General features: G+C 55.4%; 1 protein-coding gene across 3 annotated transcripts; it reads right to left on the reverse strand.

Annotated features, from left to right (window-relative positions):
• Positions 1–5,169: 5,169 nt before the first annotated feature.
• LOC144740317 (LIM and senescent cell antigen-like-containing domain protein 1) lies at positions 5,170–21,282 on the reverse strand. 3 transcript variants are annotated; one of them, XM_078623188.1, is made up of 10 exons: positions 20,767–20,907; positions 19,713–19,881; positions 18,283–18,349; positions 16,605–16,725; positions 15,966–16,115; positions 11,818–11,992; positions 9,852–9,944; positions 7,242–7,290; positions 6,570–6,645; positions 5,170–5,809 (listed from the first exon to the last, which is right to left on the reverse strand). In XM_078623188.1, exons 1-10 carry the CDS (start codon positions 20,862–20,864, stop codon positions 5,695–5,697), a joined length of 1,113 nt encoding a protein of 370 aa, XP_078479314.1. In that variant the 5' UTR covers positions 20,865–20,907; the 3' UTR covers positions 5,170–5,694. The 3 variants fall into 3 exon arrangements, with proteins under 3 accessions (XP_078479314.1, XP_078479315.1, XP_078479316.1); XM_078623189.1 differs by lacking the exons at positions 5,170–5,809; positions 6,570–6,645; positions 7,242–7,290 and having other exon boundaries at positions 9,116–9,944; positions 20,767–21,282; XM_078623190.1 differs by lacking the exons at positions 5,170–5,809; positions 6,570–6,645; positions 7,242–7,290; positions 19,713–19,881; positions 20,767–20,907 and having other exon boundaries at positions 9,116–9,944; positions 18,283–18,487.
• Between the last annotated feature and the right edge of the window lie 53 nt (positions 21,283–21,335).

Below are 21,335 nucleotides of genomic sequence, written 5' to 3' on the forward strand. Positions count from 1 at the left end.
AGTATAGTGTAGTATAGTGTGTAGTGTAGTGTGTAGTGTAGTATAGTGTAGTGTGTAGTGTAGTATAGTGTAGTATAGTGTGTAGTGTAGTGTAGTGTGTAGTGTAGTGTGTAGTGTAGTGTGTAGTATAGTGTGTAGTGTAGTGTGTAGTGTAGTGTGTAGTGTAGTATAGTGTGTAGTGTAGTGTGTAGTGTAGTATAGTGTAGTATAGTGTAGTGTGTAGTGTAGTATAGTATAGTGTGTAGTGTAGTGTGTAGTGTAGTGTGTAGTATAGGATAGTGTGTAGTGTAGTGTGTAGTGTAGTGTGTAGTGTAGTATAGTGTAGTGTGTAGTATAGGATAGTGTGTAGTGTAGTGTGTAGTGTAGTGTGTAGTGTAGTTATAGTGTATAGTGTGTAGTGTAATGTAGTGTGTAGTATAGTATAGTGTGTAGTGTAGTGTGTAGTGTAGTATAGTGTGTAGTGTAGTGTGTAATGTAGTATAGTGTGTGATGTAGTATGGTGTGTTGTGTAGTGCTGGTGTGTAGTATGGTGTGTAGTGTATAGTGTGTTGTGTAGTGTGTAATGTGTTATGTAGTGTGTGGTGTAGTGTAGTGTGTAGTGTAATGTGTAGTGTATAGTGTAGTGTATAGTGTGTAGTGTAGTGTGTTGTGTAGTGTAGTGTATAGTGTTGTGTAGTTGTAGTGTGTTATGTCGTGTGTAGTGTGTGGTGTAGTGTAGTGTATAGTGTAGTGTGTAGTGTAGTGTAAGGTGTAGTGTGTAGTGTGTATTGTAGTGTGTTCTTGAACTTGTTTCACACCGTACACATCCAACCGTGCTGTGTGTGTGTGTTGTGTAGTGTATAGTGTTGTGTAGTGTAAGATGTAGTGTAGTGTGTATTGTAGTGTGTTCTTGAACTTGTTTCACACCGTACACATCCAACCGTGCTGTGTGTGTGTGTTGAATTTCTATCGCACCGCACGTAGTCCACCACCAGCTGCGATGTGGTGGTTCTTGTTGCCCATCACCAACGATCGCTCAATCACGTGGCGACTTCATCATCGTCAGACAAAGGACTCCAAACGCACAGCGATGATGTTGATTCGACATGTGAAGGGAAACCCAGAGGCCGGAACAAAAATCAACCGAGAGACACGCAGACTCCAAAAACACAGCAGCAGCAGCAGGCGTCGTCAGGGTCGGGATCGAACCCACGACCTCCTGTACACCAGGCGAGGTAGTCAACATCTCATAGCCACCGTGATGATGATGAGAGAGAGACGCAGACTCCAAATATACAGCAGCGGCAGCAGGCGTCGTGAGGGTCTGGATGGAACCCACGACCTCCTGTACACCAGGCGAGGTAGTCAACATCTCGTAGCCACCGTGTTGATGATGATGATGAGAGAGAGACGCAGACTCCAAATATACAGCAGCAGGCGTCGTGAGGGTCTGGATGGAACCCACGACCTCCTGTAGACCAGGCGAGGTAGTCAACATCTCCTAGCCACCGTGATGATGATGAGAGAGACACGCAAACTCCAAATACACAGCAGCAGGCATCGTCAGGGTCGGGATCGAACCCACGACCTCCTGTGTACCAGGCGAGGTAGTCAACATCTCCCAGCCACCGTGATGATGATGATGAGAGAGAGACGCAGACTCCAAATATACAGCAGCAGGCGTCGTGAGTGTCTGGATGGAACCCACGACCTCCTGTACACCAGGCGAGGTAGTCAACATCTCGTAGCCACCGTGTTGATGATGATGATGAGAGAGAGACGCAGACTCCAAATATACAGCAGCAGGCGTCGTGAGGGTCTGGATGGAACCCACGACCTCCTGTAGACCAGGCGAGGTAGTCAACATCTCCTAGCCACCGTGATGATGATGAGAGAGACACGCAAACTCCAAATACACAGCAGCAGGCATCGTCAGGGTCGGGATCGAACCCACGACCTCCTGTGTACCAGGCGAGGTAGTCAACATCTCCCAGCCACCGTGATGATGATGATGATGAGGAGAGAGACGCAGACTCCAAATATACAGCAGCAGGCGTCGTGAGTGTCTGGATGGAACCCACGACCTCCTGTACACCAGGCGAGGTAGTCAACATCTTGTAGCCACCGTGATGATGATGAGAGAGAGACGCAGACTCCAAATACACAGCAGCAGCAGCAGGCGTCCGTGCTCTCTGACTCTTTCGCGAAGTCACGTGGGTAGAAAGATTAATAAAAGGAACACGACGTCTCGGGCGCAACACAAGCGTCCGTCGTCAGGTGAGAACGATCAGCTGCTGTGGCTTTACAAACCCCTCACCCCCCCCCCCCCCCCGTGACCTCCAGCCACCACTCTACACCCCCCCCTCCCCCCTCCCCCCCCGTGACCTCCCCCCCCCGTGACCTCCAGCCACCACTCTACACCCCCCTCCCCTCCCCCTCCCCTCCCCCTCCCCTCCACCCCCCGTGACCTCCTTCCCCCGTGACCTCCAGCCACCACTCTACACCCCCCTCCCTCCCCCTCCCCTCCCCCCGTGACCTCCTCCCCCCGTGACCTCCCCCCCCCGTGACCTCCAGCCACCACTCTACACCCCCCCCTCTCCCTCCCTCCTCCCCCCGTGACCTCCCCCCCGTGACCTCCTCCCCCCCGTGACCTCCAGCCACCACTCTACACCCCCCCCTCCCTCCCCCTCCCTCCACCCCCCGTGACCTCCTCCCCCCGTGACCTCCAGCCACCACTCTACACCCCCCTCCCTCCCCCTCCCCTCCCCCCGTGACCTCCTCCCCCCGTGACCTCCCCCCCGTGACCTCCTCCCCCCGTGACCTCCAGCCACCACTCTACACCCCCCTCCCTCTCCCTCCCCCTCCCCCCGTGCCTCTATAAAGCCACAACAGCTGATCGCTTCGTTCTCACCTGATGACGGTCGCTTGCGTTGCGACCGAAACGTCGTTTTATTTCATTATTTTTCTTCTTCTACCTACGAGACTTTACCGAGAGAACCAGAGACTGTGAGTCTACGTATACGTGAGTGTGTATATGTGTGTGTGTGTTAGATGTGTTAGTGTACCTACAGGGTGCTTCAAACAAAAAAAATGCCGACACTTAAATGGGACCCACGGCTTTTAATGGAAAAAGAACGGATGGTGGTAATGATACAAAAAAAATAGACCATTGGAACCTCCTTTGCCAGTAGCAAAATGTGATCATTTTTTTACACTTTTATCTGGCAATAAAACTGAAAGAAAATAAAAAAAGGCGTCAGTTTTGTTGCCAGATAAAAAGGGTTTAAAAAAAACAATTATCATATAATAATAGACCATAATGCGATGACGAAAGTACCGTTGAAAAGCTTCAAACAAGCTATTCGCCACCGCTGTCACCGCGTGCCTCGAATCTTTCCCGGTGGTCTTAGCAGAGCCCCGAATCACCACACCCATCGTGGTTTCTGTTGCGAAATCTCAGCAGAAGTGTTCACAGTTTTTTTTAAGGGCTCTGTATATATATGAGTATATATGTGTGTGTATATATGTGCCGATGACTGGTACCAGCGGTGTCAAGATCGGCCTCAGTGGAGGAGGCTCGTGAAGGACGCTGCTACTGGGCAGTTGGAGGCAGTCGCCCTCCAACAACAACGGAGGGCGGAGGAGCGACGCTCACAACAACGAGCGGAGCGCCGGGTGGATAAAGCACAGCAAGTTGGCACAGTAGGGGGCACAGGTGGGTGCATCAGCCAGTCATCTCGGTCATCTCGGTGAGTCGACCCGTGGCACCTGCTGGGTCTGCCCCGTGACCTCCTCCTGCCAGCGGGCGTTCGACACTTCACGTGGTAGCCTCAAGGTGCACATGGCCTGGCACAAGCGTCGTGGTGACGTCACCGCCACTTAGTGGTGAATGGCGGTTGTTGTTGTATATATGTGTGAGTATATATATGTGTTACTATACTAGAGCTTGTACGAGTCCCTGCATAACTCGGAACGCTCACGCCGCCGTTATAACGAGTACGATAACGACTACTAGTTAGTACTACTACTACTACTGATGAGGGGTTGACAGGTATGCATAACCATAATATAGGTTTTTTTTTTGGGTTTACATCGCGTAAATATAAATGTGTCGTTAAACCCGCCACCACCCGACACAGCCAATAAGTAATGGTTCTAGATTTGAAGCTTTCGTGACTGCAAGGAATCGTATTCTTAGGTTTTTTCGGTAAAGTCACGTAGGTAAAACATCAAAATTAATGAAAATAAAATAAAAACAAAAATCACGACGTTTCGGAGGCAACACGAGTCTCCGTCATCAGGTGGGACCGTCACAGCCAGATTAGCTGCATCAAGTGAGGCAATGATTCAAGATGTCCCACCTGATGACGGAGACTTGTGTTGCCTCCGAAACGTCGTGATTTTTGTTTTTATTTTATTTTATTTTCATTAATTTTGATGTTTTACCTACGTGACTTTACCGAAAAAACCTAAGAATATAATAAGTAATGGGTTTGTCACGGAAACTGAACGTAGCCAATTCGTTACTAGTACAGCACTAACCGGTTGCTGTGTAGTAGTAGGTTTTTATCATTTCAACACAAGCAGTCAAAATGCAAACAAAAAGAAACAACTCTGATAATGTACGCACTGTCCTTGAAGTTGATTGGTCTACACCCGAGACAGCTTTTCTTAGAGCCTAGTCTCCATTGGTGTTGGACCAGATGACGCCAAAAGGCGTACAACTTAAAAACAGCGCAATATCAGAGTATTGAGAGCTCGGGGCAAGCATTTACACTATGAGACATCTCCTTTACCAGTGGCAAAATATAGTAGTAGGTTTTTACCCTTTCAACTGGCAGTACAGCACTAACTGGTTGCTGTGTGTTGGAGAGTTAAACCCACCACAACATTTACAATTCGTTACTAGTACAGCACTAACCGGTTGCTGTGTGTTGGAGAGTTAAACCCACTACGACATTTACAATTCGTTACTAGTACAGCACTAACCGGTTGCTGTGTGTTGGAGAGTTAAACCCACTACAACATTTACAATTCGTATGGGCGCACGCGTCGAGGTCGGATAACTGTGATCCGGGTCCTTTCCGCAAACACCCCCCTCATCAGCCATCTTGTCGCCCCCCTCGTCAACCATCTTGTCACCCCTCTTGTCAGCCATCTTGTCACCCCTCTTGTAATCCATCTTGTCACCCCCTCGTCAGCCATCTTGTCACCCCCTCGTCAGCCATCTTGTCACCCCTCTTGTAATCCATCTTGTCACCCCCTCGTCAGCCATCTTGTTACCCCTCTTGTAATCCATCTTGTCACCCCCTCGTCAGCCATCTTGTCACCCCTCTTGTCAGCCATCTTGTCGCCCCCCTCGTCAGCCATCTTGTCACCCCCTTGTCAGCCATCTTGTCACCCCTCTCGTCAGCCATCTTGTCACCCCTCTTGTAATCCATCTTGTCACCCCCTCGTCAGCCATCTTGTCACCCCTCTTGTCAGCCATCTTGTCGCCCCCCTCGTCAGCCATCTTGTCACCCCCTTGTCAGCCATCTTGTCACCCCTCTCGTCAGCCATCTTGTCGCCCTGTTCGTCAGCCATCTTGTCACCCCCCTCGTCATCCATCTTGTCGCCCCCCTTGCCCCCTTGTCAGCCATCTTGTCGCCCCCTTTGTCAGCCATCTTGTCGCCCCCCTCGTCATCCATCTTGTCGCCCCCCCTTCCCAACGTCACGTCACTTGCTCACGGCCATGCGCGAGAGGCGCTTGAGGCGTTTCTTCATCTCGAGGGGAAACTTCTCGTAGCAGCGCTTGCACACGGGCTTCATGTCAAACTCCACAAAGCGGTTCCTGCGCAAAGACAAAGATCGCCCCCGCCCCCCCCCACGCGTAAGGCTTCCAAACAGGCTTCACCGGGCTAGTGTTGTGGCGAGGGTTTGCTACGGGTTTATTTGCCACCGGTGTTGCCAGTGACCGTGAGCGGGACTCGAACTCGGGACGCCGGGTTTGGTAAGGTGGTAGCGCTAACCACGAACCACTGTGCTACTGCTACGCACACAAGACAAAGACCCCCCCCCCCCCCCGTATAGCCTTAACAGACTGTTGCAGCAAATATGACGGCCGGCACTGTGGCACGTGAGGGGGTGGGTGGCCAACACCACGCCCGGCCACCTTTGTCTCCCCAGTGGCGATGTTTACACACCACATCAGTTAACCTGTGTGAGGCTGTGGGCCTCTGTGTGAGTTCGTGGGCCTCTGTGTGAACCCGTGGGCCTCTGTGTGAGAATGTGGGCCTCTGTGTGAATCTGTAGACTTCTGTGTGAGCATGTGGACCTCTGTGTGAGTCCGTGGGCCTCTGTGTGAATCTGTAGGCCTCTGTGTGAGACTGTGGGCCTCCGTGTCGGCCTGTGGGTCTCTGTGTCGGCCTGTGGACCTCTGTGCGTGGCATCGGCTGGCATGGTGAATGGGCAGGGGGCGCTAGGAATCGCTGGGCAGAGTCAGGAGCTGTTAATTCAACGCCCACCCAGAAGACGGAGCAAGCAAGCTGATGGCGTTTGCTATGATGGTGACGATGTTGATGGCGATGCCGCTGATGACGTGAGGCTCTTACTTGAGCGTGAGCCGGGTGCTACACGTGGAGCAGCAGAAGCAGGAGATGCACCAGGCCTTGTTCAGCGCAGACACCACTGAGACACGCGGAGACACGCGGGGACATTGAAACACGTGGTAGACACGCGGTAGACACATGGGGACACGGAGACATGCAGAGACACCCGAGGACATTGAGACATGCAGAGACACATGGAGAAACATGGGGACACTGAGACACGCAGGGACATTGAGACACCAGAGACACGCGGAGACACACGGTGACATTGAGACACGCAGAGACACGCGCGGGGACGGTGCTGTTGATGGTAGTCACAGTGGTGACGATGACGACGATGACGATGGTGATGATGACGACGATGACGATGGTGATGGTGACCATGACGATGACGACGATGATGATGACGATGACAACGATGGTGATGATGACGATGACAATGATGATGACGATGACAATGATGATGATGACGATGGTGATGATGACGATGACGATGGTGATGATAACGATGATGACGATGATGATGACGATGATGACGATGATGACGATGATGATGGTGACGATAACGACGATGATGATGATAACGACGATGACGACGATGATAATGACGACGATGATGATGACGATAACGACGGTGATGACGACGATGACGATGGTGCTCTGACGCTGGCTCACCATCCCCTCCGATGACGTGGTTGCAGTGGTAGCAGACGTCTCCAAACATCTGTGGGCACACACAACCTCTCACGTGACTAGCCCTCACCCCCCACCCCCCAAAGACAAAGGTTACCTGTGTAGCCTCTAACAGGCTGTGGTGGGAAAGTGCTGTTAGTAGCGAGCAGCACCTATAGACACACAGACAAAGGCCCCCCGTGTAGCCTCTAACAGGCTGTAGGGGCAAGTGCTGTGAGTAGCGAGCGGCAGCTATAGACACACAGACAAAGGTTCCCCGTGTAGCCTCTAACAGACTGTTAGGGAGCAGCAGTGCCTATGCAGGCTGGCACACGAGGGGGTGCGTGGTCAGCACCACGCCCGGCCGCCTTTGTCTTTCCAGTTGCGATGTTTACTACACACTGTACCAAGTACTCATGTCAGGCTGAGTCGACCTAGGGGAGGCACATACTACACTACATTATACACTACTACACTACATACTACTACACTACATTATACTACTACACTACACACTACTACACTACATTATATACTATTACACACTACATACTACTAGACTACATTATACACTATTACTACACTACATTATACACTACTACACTACATTATTTACTACACTACATTATACACTACTACACTACATTATATACTACACTACATTATACACTACTACACTACATACTACTACACTACACTATACACTACTACACTACATTATACACTACTACACTACATTATACACTACTACACTACATTATACACTACTACACTACATTATACACTACATTATACACCACTACACTAAATTATACACTACTACACTACATTATACACTACTACACCACTACAGTACATACTACTACACTACATTATACACTACTACACTACATTATACACTACATTATACACCACTACACTAGATTATACACTACTACACTACATTATACACTACATTATACACCACTACACTACATTATACACTACTACACTACATTATACACTACATTATACACCACTACACTACATTATACACTACATTATACACCACTACACTAAATTATACACTACTACACTACATTATACACTACTACACCACTACAGTACATACTACTACACTACATTATACACTACTACACTACATTATACACTACATTATACACCACTACACTACATTATACACTACTACACTACATTATACACTACATTATACACCACTACACTACATTATACACTACTACACTACATTATACACTACATTATACACCACTACACTACATTATACACTACATTATACACCACTACACTACATTATACACTACTACACTACAGTATACACTACTACACTACATACTACTACAGTACATACTACTACACTACATTATACACCACTACACTACATTATACACTACATTATACACTACATTATACACCACTACACTACATTATACACTACATTAAACACTACATTATACACCACTACACTACATTATACACTACATTATACACCACTACACTACATTATACACTACATTATACACTACTACACTACATTATACACTACATTATACACTACTACACTACATTATACACTACATTATACACCACTACACTACATTATACACTACATTATACACCACTACACTACATTATACACTACATTATACACCACTACACTACATTATACACTACTACACTACATACTACTACAGTACATACTACTACACTACATTATACACTACTACACTACATTATACACTACATTATACACCACTACACTACATTATACACTACATTATACACCACTACACTACATTATACACCACTACACTACATTATACACTACTACACTACATACTACTACAGTACATACTACTACACTACATTATACACCACTACACTACATTATACACTACATTATACACCACTACACTACATTATACACTACTACACTACATACTACTACACCACACTATATCCTACTACACTACATTGTCGCACGGCATCACCTGTAGTGAGTCTCACCTGCAGTCTCACCTGTAGTGTCACCTGTAGTCTCATCTGTAGTGTCACCTGTAGTGTCACCTGTAGTGTCACCTGTAGTCTCACCTGTAGTGTCACCTGTAGTCTCACCTGTAGCGACACACTCACCTGTAGTGTCACCTGTAGTCTCACCTGTAGTGTCACCTGTAGTCTCACCTGTAGTGTCACCTGTAGTCTCACCTGTAGTGTCACCTGTAGTGTCACCTGTAGTCTCACCTGTAGTCTCACCTGTAGCGTCACCTGTAGCCTCACCTGTAGTGTCACCTGTAGTGTCACCTGTAGTCTCACCTGTAGCCTCACCTGTAGCGTCACCTGTAGTCTCACCTGTAGCCTCACCTGTAGTGTCACCTGTAGCCTCACCTGTAGTGTCACCTGTAGTCTCACCTGTAGCCTCACCTGTAGCCTCACCTGTAGCCTCACCTGTAGTCTCACCTGTAGTCTCACCTGTAGCCTCACCTGTAGCCTCACCTGTAGCCTCACCTGTAGTCTCACCTGTAGCCTCACCTGTAGTCTCACCTGTAGTCTCACCTGTAGCCTCACCTGTAGCCTCACCTGTAGCGACACACTCACCTGGTTGTAGTGCGACTCGCAGTACGCCAGCCCCCTCCGCTCGTAGTGGCGGCTGCCAAAGAACGGCTTCTCACACCTGGCGCACACAAAGTGCTGCACACACGCCGCCAAGGCAAATGCAAAGGTCACCCGCGTGGCCTTCGCAGACCGTCGGGGCAAGTGCAGTCACAGCGAGCAGCAGCAGCAGCGTCTACGAAGGCCGGCAACCGTGGCACTCGAGGGGGTGGGTGGCCAGCGCCACGCCCGGCCGCCTTTGTCTCTCCCCCAGTGGCGATGCATTACTACACACCGCTCCAGGCGCTTACCCATTACCAGAGGTCGCAACCGGGTACCCGATACCCGTACCCTACCCGATACCCGGCTACCCGTACCCAGCCGGGTACAGGTAGCCGTTTGCGACCCTGGTGCGGCCGGGTACGGGTACGGGTAGGCCGTGAGTCACTGGTGAGTCACCGTGATTGTCACTCATTTCCCAACGTCTTGTCTCTTCTCACAATTCAAGTTCCTAGAATCAACCCACCCGCACCTGCAACGTGGCTTCATCCCAGAGGTCGCAATCGGGTACCCGATACCCGTACCCTACCCGTACCCGGCCGGGTACGGGTAGGGTACGGGTACGGCCGGGTACGGGTACCCGTTTGCGACCCTGGTGCGGCCGGGTACAGGTACGGGTAAGGAATCAAAACCCGTTAGCGACCTCTGCCCATTACGTACCGAGACAAATATCCCCCGCGTAGCCTTCGCAGACTGTCGGGGCAAGTGCTGTGAGCGAGCAGCAGCAGCAGCAGCAGCAGCGTCTATGAAGGCCGGCAACTGTGGTGCATGATGGGGGGGGTGGGTGGCCAGCGCCACGCCCGGCCACCTTTGTCTCCCCAGTTGCGATGTTTACTACACACCGCTACACCAGGCACTCAGTTGAGGCTGAGTCGACCTAGTGGCCGGCTCAGTCAGGCGGCAGGGACGTCGCTCCGAATGCATCGCGGCTCGGAGCTCTCACGGTCACAGATGTGAAAGTCGTTGTTTTGTTTTTTGTTTAAACTGCGGACGCGTCGCTACGCCGTGGTGCAAACGGAGGGGGAGTCACTGTGGACTCCATCGCCACCACCGTCACCACCGCCACCGTCACCGTCACCACCACCACTGCCAGCACCGTCACCACCACCACCGTCCCCACCGCCACCGTCACCACCGCCACCGTCACCACCACCACTGCCAGCACCGTCACCACCACCACCGTCACCACCGCCACTGCCAGCACCGTCACCACCACCACCGTCACCACCGCCACCACCGCCACCGTCACCACCGCCACCGTCACCACCACCACTGCCACCACCGTCACCACCGCCACCGTCCCCACCGCCACCGTCACCACCGCCACCGTCACCACCACCACTGCCAGCACCGTCACCACCGCCACCGTCCCCACCGCCACCGTCACCACCGCCACCGTCACCACCGCCACTGCCAGCACCGTCACCACCACCACCGTCCCCACCGCCACCGTCACCGCCACAACCATCACCGCCACCACCGTCACCACCGTCCCCACCGCTACTGTCACCGCCACCGCCACCACCAACCACTGCCGCTACCGTCACCACCACCACCGCTACCATCACTGCCACTACTACGTCGCCACCACTGCCACCACCATCACCACCACCATCACCACCACCATCACCACCACCATCACCACCACCATCACCGCTACCGTCACCAACACCGCTACCGTCACCACCACCGCTACCATCACCACCACCACCGCTACCATCACTGCCACTACTACGTCGCCACCACCATCACCACCACCACCACCACCGCTACTGTCACCACCACTGCTACGTCACCACCACTGCCACTGCTACTGCTACCGCCACCACCACCGTTACCGTCGCTACCACCTCCACCACCACCACCGCCACCACCACCACCACCACCCACCTCCACCACCACCACCACCCACCTCCACGTGCCACTGCTTGCCCAGCGCGTTGACGACTCGCTCCTCCACGGGCCTGCGGCAGGCGGCACAGATGGGCACGGCGCTCTTGTCGTGGCACGGCAGGCACAGCAGCAGCGGCGGCAGCCCTGTGGTGACGCCGGGAGTCTCACGCGCCGCACCGGCACTCAGCTCCTTGCTGCCGGGAGGAGGAGATCCACACTCGCCACCACCGCCGCCGCTCACCAACAGCACTCGCCGCCACCGCTCACCACCACCGCTGCCACTCGCCACCGCCACCGCAACTCGCCACCGCCACCGCAACTCACCACCACCGCCACTCACCACCGCCACCGCAACTCGCCACCACCACCACTCACCACCGCCACCGCAACTCACCACCACCGCCACTCACCACCGCCACCGCAACTCACCACCACCGCCACTCACCACCGCCACCGCAACTCACCACCACCGCCACTCACCACCGCCACCGCAACTCACCACCACCGCCACTCACCACCGCCACCGCAACTCACCACCACCGCCACTCACCACCGCCACCGCAACTCACCACCACCGCCACTCACCACCGCCACCGCAACTCACCACCACCGCCACTCACCACCGCCACCGCAACTCACCACCACCGCCACTCACCACCGCCACCGCAACTCACCACCACCGCCACTCACCACCGCCACCGCAACTCGCCACCACCGCCACTCACCGCCACCACCGCTCACCACCAGCACAGCCACTCACCGCCACCACCGCCGCTCACCATCCACCGCCACTCACCACCACCACCGCCGCTCACCACCAGCACCACCGCTCACCACCACCGCCGCTCACCAACACCCCCACTCACCACCACTACGGCCACTCACCACCACCACCGCTCACCACCACCGCCGCTCACCAACACCCCCACTCACCACCAGCACAGCCACTCACCGCCACCACCGCTCACCATCCACCGCCACTCACCAACACCCCCACTCACCACCACCACCGCCACTCACCACCAGCACCACCGCTCACCACCACCGCCGCTCACCAACACCCCCACTCACCACCACTACGGCCACTCACCGCCACCACCGCTCACCATCCACCGCTACCGCCACTCACCGCCACCAGCCCCACTCACCGCCACCAGCCCCACTCACTGCCACCAGCCCCACTCACCGCCACCAGCCCCACTCACCGCCACCAGCCCCACTCACCGCCACCAGCCCCACTCACTGCCACCAGCCCCACTCACCGCCAACACCGCCACTCACCACCATCGCCACCATTTCCACCACCACCACCCCCACTCACCACCATCGCCACAACCACCCCACACACGCAGACGCGTAGACGTCAAGCTGACGGTGGTGGTGGTGGTAGAGGAGGTGGTGGTGGAGCTGGTGGTGGTGGAGATGGTGGTGATGGAGGTAGTGGTGGTGGTGGAAATGGTGGAGATGGTGGTGGAGATGGTGGTGGAGATGGTGGTGGAGATGGTGGTGGAGATGGTGACGATGGTGGTGGTGGTGAGTGGCGGTGGTGGTGAGTGAGCGGTACACACACACACGTGTAGGTGTGTGTGTGTAGGTGTGTGTGTGTAGGTGTGTGTGTGTGTAGGTGTGTGTGTGTGTAGGTGTGTGTGTGTGTAGGTGTGTGTGTGTAGGTGTGTGTGTGTAGGTGTGTAGGTGTGTGTGTGTAGGTGTGTGTGTGTAGGTGTGTGTGTGTAGGTGTGTGTGTGTAGGTGTGTGTGTAGGTGTGTGTGTGTGTAGGTGTAGGTGTGTGTGTAGGTGTGTGTGTGTAGGTGTGTGTGTGTAGGTGTGTGTGTGTAGGTGTGTGTGTGTAGGTGTAGGTGTGTGTGTGTAGGTGTGTGTGTGTAGGTGTAGGTGTGTGTGTAGGTGTGTGTGTGTAGGTGTGTGTGTGTAGGTGTGTGTGTGTAGGTGTGTGTGTGTAGGTGTGTGTAGGTGTGTGTGTAGGTGTGTGTGTGTAGGTGTGTGTGTGTGTGTAGGTGTGTGTGTGTGTGTAGGTGTGTGTGTGTAGGTGTAGGTGTGTGTGTAGGTGTAGGTGTGTGTGTAGGTGTGTGTGTGTAGGTGTGTGTGTGTGTAGGTGTGTGTGTGTAGGTGTGTGTGTGTAGGTGTGTGTGTGTAGGTGTGTGTGTGTAGGTGTGTGTGTGTAGGTGTGTGTGTGTAGGTGTGTGTGTGTAGGTGTGTGTGTGTAGGTGTGTGTGTGTAGGTGTGTGTGTGTAGGTGTGTGTGTGTAGGTGTGTGTGTGTAGGTGTGTGTGTGTAGGTGTGTGTAGGTGTGTGTGTGTAGGTGTGTGTGTAGGTGTGTGTGTGTGTAGGTGTGTGTGTGTAGGTGTGTGTGTAGGTGTGTGTGTGTAGGTGTGTGTGTGTAGGTGTAGGTGTGTGTGTGTAGGTGTAGGTGTGTGTGTGTAGGTGTGTGTGTGTGTAGGTGTAGGTGTGTGTGTGTAGGTGTGTGTGTGTAGGTGTGTGTGTGTAGGTGTGTATGTGTAGGTGTGTGTGTAGGTGTGTGTGTGTAGGTGTAGGTGTGTAAGTGTAGGTGTGTGTATGTGTAGGTGTGTGTGTGTAGGTGTAGGTGTGTGTGTGTAGGTGTGTGTGTGTAGGTGTGTGTGTGTAGGTGTAGGTGTGTGTGTGTAGGTGTGTAGGTGTAGGTGTGTGTGTAGGTGTGTGTGTGTAGGTGTGTGTGTGTAGGTGTGTGTGTGTAGGTGTGTGTAGGTGTGTATGTGTGTGTGTGTGTGTAGGTGTAGGTGTGTAGGTGTAGGTGTGTGTGTGTGTAGGTGTGTGTAGGTGTAGGTGTGTGTGTAGGTGTGCGTGTGTAGGTGTATGTGTGTGTAGGTGTGTGTGTGTAGGTGTAGGTGTGTGTGTGTAGGTGTGTGTGTGTAGGTGTGTGTGTGTAGGTGTGTGTGTGTGTAGGTGTGTGTGTGTAGGTGTGTGTGTGTAGGTGTGTGTGTGTAGGTGTGTGTGTGTAGGTGTGTGTGTGTAGGTGTGTGTGTGTAGGTGTGTGTGTGTAGGTGTGTGTGTGTAGGTGTGTGTAGGTGTGTGTGTGTAGGTGTGTGTGTAGGTGTGTGTGTAGGTGTGTGTGTGTAGGTGTGTGTGTGTAGGTGTGTGTGTAGGTGTGTGTGTGTAGGTGTGTGTGTGTAGGTGTGTGTGTGTAGGTGTGTGTGTGTAGGTGTAGGTGTGTGTGTGTAGGTGTGTGTGTGTAGGTGTGTGTGTAGGTGTGTGTGTGTAGGTGTGTGTGTGTAGGTGTGTGTGTGTAGGTGTGTGTAGGTGTGTATGTGTAGGTGTGTGTGTAGGTGTGTGTGTGTAGGTGTAGGTGTGTAAGTGTAGGTGTGTGTATGTGTAGGTGTGTGTGTGTAGGTGTAGGTGTGTGTGTGTAGGTGTGTGTGTGTAGGTGTAGGTGTGTGTGTGTAGGTGTAGGTGTGTGTGTGTAGGTGTGTAGGTGTAGGTGTGTGTGTAGGTGTGTGTGTGTAGGTGTGTGTGTGTAGGTGTGTGTGTGTAGGTGTGTGTAGGTGTGTATGTGTAGGTGTGTGTGTAGGTGTGTGTGTGTAGGTGTAGGTGTGTAGGTGTAGGTGTGTGTGTGTAGGTGTGTGTAGGTGTAGGTGTGTGTGTAGGTGTGCGTGTGTAGGTGTATGTGTGTGTAGGTGTGTGTGTGTAGGTGTAGGTGTGTGTGTGTAGGTGTGTGTGTGTATGCTCACCCACACTGGGAGCAGTTGAAGTGGTGAGCGTGGTGAGGCTCGTGTGTGTAGGTGTGTAGGTGTGTGTGTGTAGGTGTGTGTGTGTAGGTGTGTAGGTGTGTGTGTAGGTGTGTCGGTGTGTGTGTAGGTGTGTGTGTGTAGGTGTAGGTGTGTAGGTGTGTGTGTGTAGGTGTAGGTGTGTGTGTGTAGGTGTAGGTGTGTGTGTGTAGGTGTGTAGGTGTAGGTGTGTGTGTAGGTGTGTGTGTGTAGGTGTGTGTGTGTAGGTGTGTGTGTGTAGGTGTGTGTGTAGGTGTGTGTGTAGGTGTGTGTGTGTCGGTGTGTGTGTAGGTGTGTGTAGGTGTGTGTGTGTAGGTGTGTGTGTGTAGGTGTGTGTGTGTAGGTGTGTGTGTAGGTGTGTGTAGGTGTGTGTGTGTAGGTGTGTGTGTGTAGGTGTGTGTGTGTATGCTCACCCACACTGGGAGCAGTTAAAGTGGTGAGCGTGGTGAGGCTCTCCGCCCACCAGGAGGGGTTCCTCGTCGATGGAGTGCTGGCAGCGGTGGCAGCGGTGGCGCTGGGAGCGGCGCCACCGCTGCTCATCACCACACGCGTGGCACAGGTTGCTGGGAGCGGCGAGACCACCCGAACACACACACACACATACACACACATATACATATACACACACATATATATACATAGCGAGTGGGAAGCGAGTGGGGAGCGAGTGGGAAGCGAGTGGGGAGCGAGTGGGGAGCGAGTGGGGAGCGAGTGGTGGGGAGCGAGTGGGGAGCGAGTGGGGAGCGAGTGGGGAGCGAGTGGTGAGCGAGTGGGGAGCGAGTGGGGAGCGAGTGGGGAGCGAGTGGGGAGCGAGTGGGGAGCGAGTGGGGAGCGAGTGGGGAGCGAGTGGGGAGCGAGTGGTGAGCGAGTGGGGAGCGAGTGGGGAGCGAGTGGGGAGCGAGTGGGGAGCGAGTGGGGAGCGAGTGGGGAGCGAGTGGGGAGCGAGTGGGGAGCGAGTGGGGAGCGAGTGGGGAGCGAGTGGGGAGCGAGTGGGGAGCGAGTGGGAAGCGAGTGGGACGCGAGTGGGAAGCGAGCTGGAAGCGTGCTCCCACCTGCCGTCGGCGCGCACGAACCCGGCGTCCGCCAGCGGGGAGCGGCAGCGCCGGCAGGAGAAGCAGGCCGGGTGCCAGGCGCTGCCCGCAGCTCGGATCACGCGACCCGCGATGAACTCCCCTGCGGCGGCGGCAATAGCGACGTCGTTAGAGTCACGTGATCATAACAATGGCGTCGTCAGAGTCACGTGGTCATAACAATGGCGTCGTTATAGTCACGTGGTCAGAACAATGGCGTCGTCATAGTCACGTGATCAGAACAGTGGCGTCGTTAGTCACGTGATCATAACAATGACGTTGTCATAGTCACGTGATCATAACAATGGCGTTGTTAGAGTCACGTGATCATAACAATGTCATCGTCGTAGTCACGTGATCATAACAATGGCGTCGGTATAGTCACGTGATCATAACAATGGCGTCGTCAGAGTCACGTGATCATAACAATGAAGTCGTCGCAGTCACGTGATCAGAACAATGGCGTCGTCGTAGTCACGTGGTCATAACAATGGAGTCGTTACAGTCACGTGGTCAGAACAATGGCGTCATTATAGTCACGTGGTCAGAACAGTGGCGTCGTCGTAGTCACGTGATCATAACAATGGCGTCGTTAGAGTCACGTGATCATAACAATGGTGCCGTCAGTTACGTGGTCATAACAATGGCGTCGTTATAGTCACGTGATCATAACAATGGCGTCGTCGTAGTCACGTGGTCATAACAATGGCGTCGTCGTAGTCACGTGATCATAACAATGGCGTCGTTATAGTCACGTGATCATAACATTGTTTGTGGTGTCTTTAATAACAGTGTGGTAATAACAATGTTTACTGCGTTGTATTTAATAACAGTGTGGTAATAACATTGTTATTGCGTTGTATTTAATAACAGTGTGGTAATAACATTGTTACTGCGTTGTCTTTAAAGGCCTACACCAGCGACAGAAGCCTTCTGCATGGCCCAGTCTCACCGCCACAGGGCGGACAGCACCAGGGCCAAGCCACTCTCGGGGCATCCACAGATCGAGGTGACGGGAGGAGCTGCAACACGGGACACCGTTCTTGCCGGTGAGGCCCCGTGTCTCCCCGTGTCTCCCAGTGAGACCCCGTGTCTCCCCGTGTTTACCCGTGTCTCCCCGTGTGTTACCGTGTGTCCGTGTGTGTCACCGTGTCTCCCCGTGTGTCACCGTGTCTCCCAGTGTGTCTCCCCGTGTCTCCTCGTGTCTCCCCGTGTGTTACCATGTCTCCCCGTGTCTCACCGTGTCTCCCCGTGTGTCACCGTTTTATCCCCGTGTCTCACCGTGTCTCCCCGTGTGTCACCGTGTCTCCCAGTGTGTGTCCATGTCTCCCCGTGTCTCTCCGTGTCTCCCAGTGTGTCACCGTGTCTCTCTGTGTCTCCCCGTGTGTCCCCGTGTATCACCGTGTCTCCCCGTGTCTCCCCGTGTCTATCCATGTCTCCCCGTGTCTCCCAGTGTGTCACCGTGTCTCTCCGTGTGACCCCGTGTCTCTCCGTGTCTCCCCGTGTGTCCCCGTATCTCCCGTGTCTCCCCGTGTCTACGCCGTGTCTCCCTGTGTCTCTCTGTGTCTCCCCGTGTCCCCCCCCCCGTGTCTCCCAGTGAGACCCCGTGTCTCCACGTGTCTCCCTGTGTGTCCCCGTGTCTCCCCGTGTCTCTCCGTACCGCACTCTCCGCAGCACGGAGCAAAGAGCATTTGGAAATCGTGCTCACAGTATCGCCTCCCCTCGAACTGCACCGCACAGACACCGCACAGACACCACAAAGACACCGCAGATACACCACACAGACACCGCAGATACACCACACAGACACCGCAGATACACCACACAGACACCACACAGACACCGCAGATACACCACACAGACAAACATTATTGAAACAGAAATGGATGTCCCCCGTGTCTCCCCGTATGTCCTCGTGTCTCTCTCCGTGTCCCTCCTCGCCATCTCTCTCCCCATGTCTCCCCCCGTCTCTATCCCCGCGTCTCTCCGTGTCTCCCAACGTCTCCCCGTGTCTCTCCCCGTGTCTCCCAGTGTCTCTCCCCGCGTCTCCCAGTGTCTCTCCCCGCGTCTCTCCCCGTGTCTCTCCCCGCGTCTCTCCCCGTGTCTCTCCCCGCGTCTCACCCTATGTCTCCTCATGTCTCCCCATGTCTCCCCGTGTCTCTCCCCATGTCTCCCAGTGTCTCTCCCTGCGTCTCTGCGTCTCTCCCCGTATCTCTCCCAGTGTCTCTCCCCGCGTCTCCCAGTGTCTCTCCCCGCGTCTCTCCCCGCGTCTCTCCCCGCGTCTCTCCCCGCGTCTCTCCCCGCGTCTCTCCCCGCGTCTCTCCCCGCGTCTCTCCCCGCGTCTCTCCCCGCGTCTCTCCCCGCGTCTCTCCCCGCGTATCCCCGTGTCTCTCCCCGTGTCTCTCCCCGCGTCTCTCCCCGCGTCTCTCCCCGCGTCTCTCCCCGCGTCTCTCCCCGCGTCTCTCCCCGCGTCTCTCCCCGCGTCTCTCCCCGCGTCTCTCCCCGCGTATCCCCGTGTCTCTCCCCGTGTCTCTCCCCGTGTCTCTCCCCGTGTCTCTCCCCGCGTCTCTCCCCGCGTCTCTCCCCGCGTCTCTCCCCGCGTCTCTCCCCGCGTATCCCCGTGTCTCTCCCCGTGTCTCTCCCCGCGTCTCTCCCCGCGTCTCTCCCCGCGTATCCCCGTGTCTCTCCCCGTGTCTCTCCCCGCGTCTCTCCCCGCGTCTCTCCCCGCGTATCCCCGTGTCTCTCCCCGTGTCTCTCCCCGCGTCTCTCCCCGCGTCTCTCCCCGCGTATCCCCGTGTCTCTCCCCGTGTCTCTCCCCGTGTCTCTCCCCGTGTCTCTCCCCGCGTCTCTCCCCGTGTCTCTCCAAGTGTCTCTCCCTGCGTCTCTGCGTGTCTCTCCCCGCGTCTCTCCCCGTGTCTCTCCCCGCGTATCCCCGTGTCTCTCCCCGCGTCTCTCCCCGTGTCTCTCTCCGTCTCTCCCCCCGCGTGACCCCCCCGCCCCCACGTGACCCCCACGCCCCCCCCCCCCCGCGTGACCTCCCCCCCCCCCCCGCGTGACCTCCCCCCCCCCCCCCCCCCATCACGGCGTGACCTCGTAGAAGAGTCCGTCTGGGAAGGTCTGGAAGCACTGGGCGCACACGAAGCAGCGGGGGTGGAAGAGGCGCCCCATGGACGCCACGAGTGGAGAGGCCGGATCCAGTGGCAGGGAGCACAACCCACACGCAGCAGCAGCAGCAGCAGCAGACCCTGGGGGTCCTCCACTGGACACGGGGGGGAGGGGGGTATGGGGGGGGGGCACGGTGAAATATGGAGGGTGGGGGGACATGGGGGAGACGTGGGGGAGATGTGGGAGATATGGGGGAGACACGGGGTGGAGACCAGGGGGGAGACACGGGGGGGGGGAGACACGGGGGGGGGGAGACACGGGGGGGGGGAGACACGGGGGGGGGGGACACGGAGGGGGGGGGGGACACGGGGGGGGGGGGGACACGGGGGGGGGGAGACACGGGGGGGGGGGGACACGGAGGGGGGGGGGGGACACACCGGGGGGGGGGGAGACACGGGGGGGGGGACACGAGGGGGGGGGGGACACGGAGGGGGGGGACACGGAGGGGGGGGGGGACACGGGGGGGGGGGGACACGGAGGGGGGGGGGACACGGGGGGGGGGGGACACGGGGGGGGGGGAGACACGGGGGGGGGGGGACACGGAGGGGGGGGGGACACGGGGGGGGGGGGGGACACGGAGGGGGGGGGGGACACGGGGGGGGGGGACACGGAGGGGGGGGGGGACACGGGGGGGGGGGGACACGGGGGGGGGGGGGGACACGGAGGGGGGGGGGGGGACACCACGGGGGGGGGGGACACGGAGGGGGGGGGGGACACGGGGGGGGGGGGACACGGAGGGGGGGGGGACACGGGGGGGGGGGAGACACGGGACGGGGGGGGGGAGACACGGAGGGGGGGGGGGGGGCACGGTGGGGACGTAGAGACATGGGGAGATGCACAGAGATAAGAAACAGACACAGGTGATAGACACAGACACAGCTTAGACACACACAGAGACACAGGTGAGACAGAGACACACACAAACACAGGTGAGAGAGACAGAGGCTCAGGTGAGACACAGGTGAGTGTGAGCTCTCACACGAGGCTGGGCCGCTCCTCCACCACATCGCCGTGTTTGTGTCTCCTCCGGTACAGGAGGGAACTCTCCAGCTCCTGTAGCTGTGGAGGGGCAGCCATGTTCACCACACCTGCCCTGCACAGGGTGACACACACACACAGCTGAGACACACACAGCTGAGACACACACAGCTGAGACACACACACAGCTGATACACACACAGCCGAGACACACACACAGCCGAGACACACACACAGCCGAGACACACACACAGCCGAGACACACCACACAGCCGACACACACACACAGCTGAGACACACACACAGCTGAGACACACACACACAGCTGAGACACACACACAGCTGACACACACACAGCCGACACACACACACAGCCGAGACACACACACAGCCGAGACACATACACAGCTGACACACACACAGCTGAGACACACACACAGCTGAGACACACACACAGCTGACACACACACAGCTGAGACACACACGCACAGCTGAGACACACACACAGCTGAGACACACACACAGCTGAGACACACACACAGCTGAGACACACACACAGCTGAGACACAC

Source organism: Lampetra planeri, unplaced genomic scaffold, assembly GCF_965212315.1.
Source record: "Lampetra planeri unplaced genomic scaffold, kcLamPlan1.2.h2 scaffold_2048, whole genome shotgun sequence".
In the NCBI taxonomy this organism is placed as follows: Eukaryota; Metazoa; Chordata; class Hyperoartia; order Petromyzontiformes; family Petromyzontidae; genus Lampetra; species Lampetra planeri.

What these genes read in the sequence shown, in the direction of transcription:
- LOC144740317 (XM_078623189.1), bottom strand. Translation starts at nt 21,167, where the DNA reads ATGTGTCTCGGCTGTGTGTGTGTCTCGGCTGTGTGTGTGTGTCGGCTG. An exon ending in GAGGAGCGGCCCAGCCTCGT is followed by an intron (nt 19,882 to 20,766) that starts GTGAGAGCTCAC and finishes CCCCGTGTCCAG; the next exon opens with TGGAGGACCCCCAGGGTCTG. An exon ending in TCCGTGCTGCGGAGAGTGCG is followed by an intron (nt 16,726 to 18,282) that starts GTACGGAGAGAC and finishes CCGCCGCCGCAG; the next exon opens with GGGAGTTCATCGCGGGTCGC.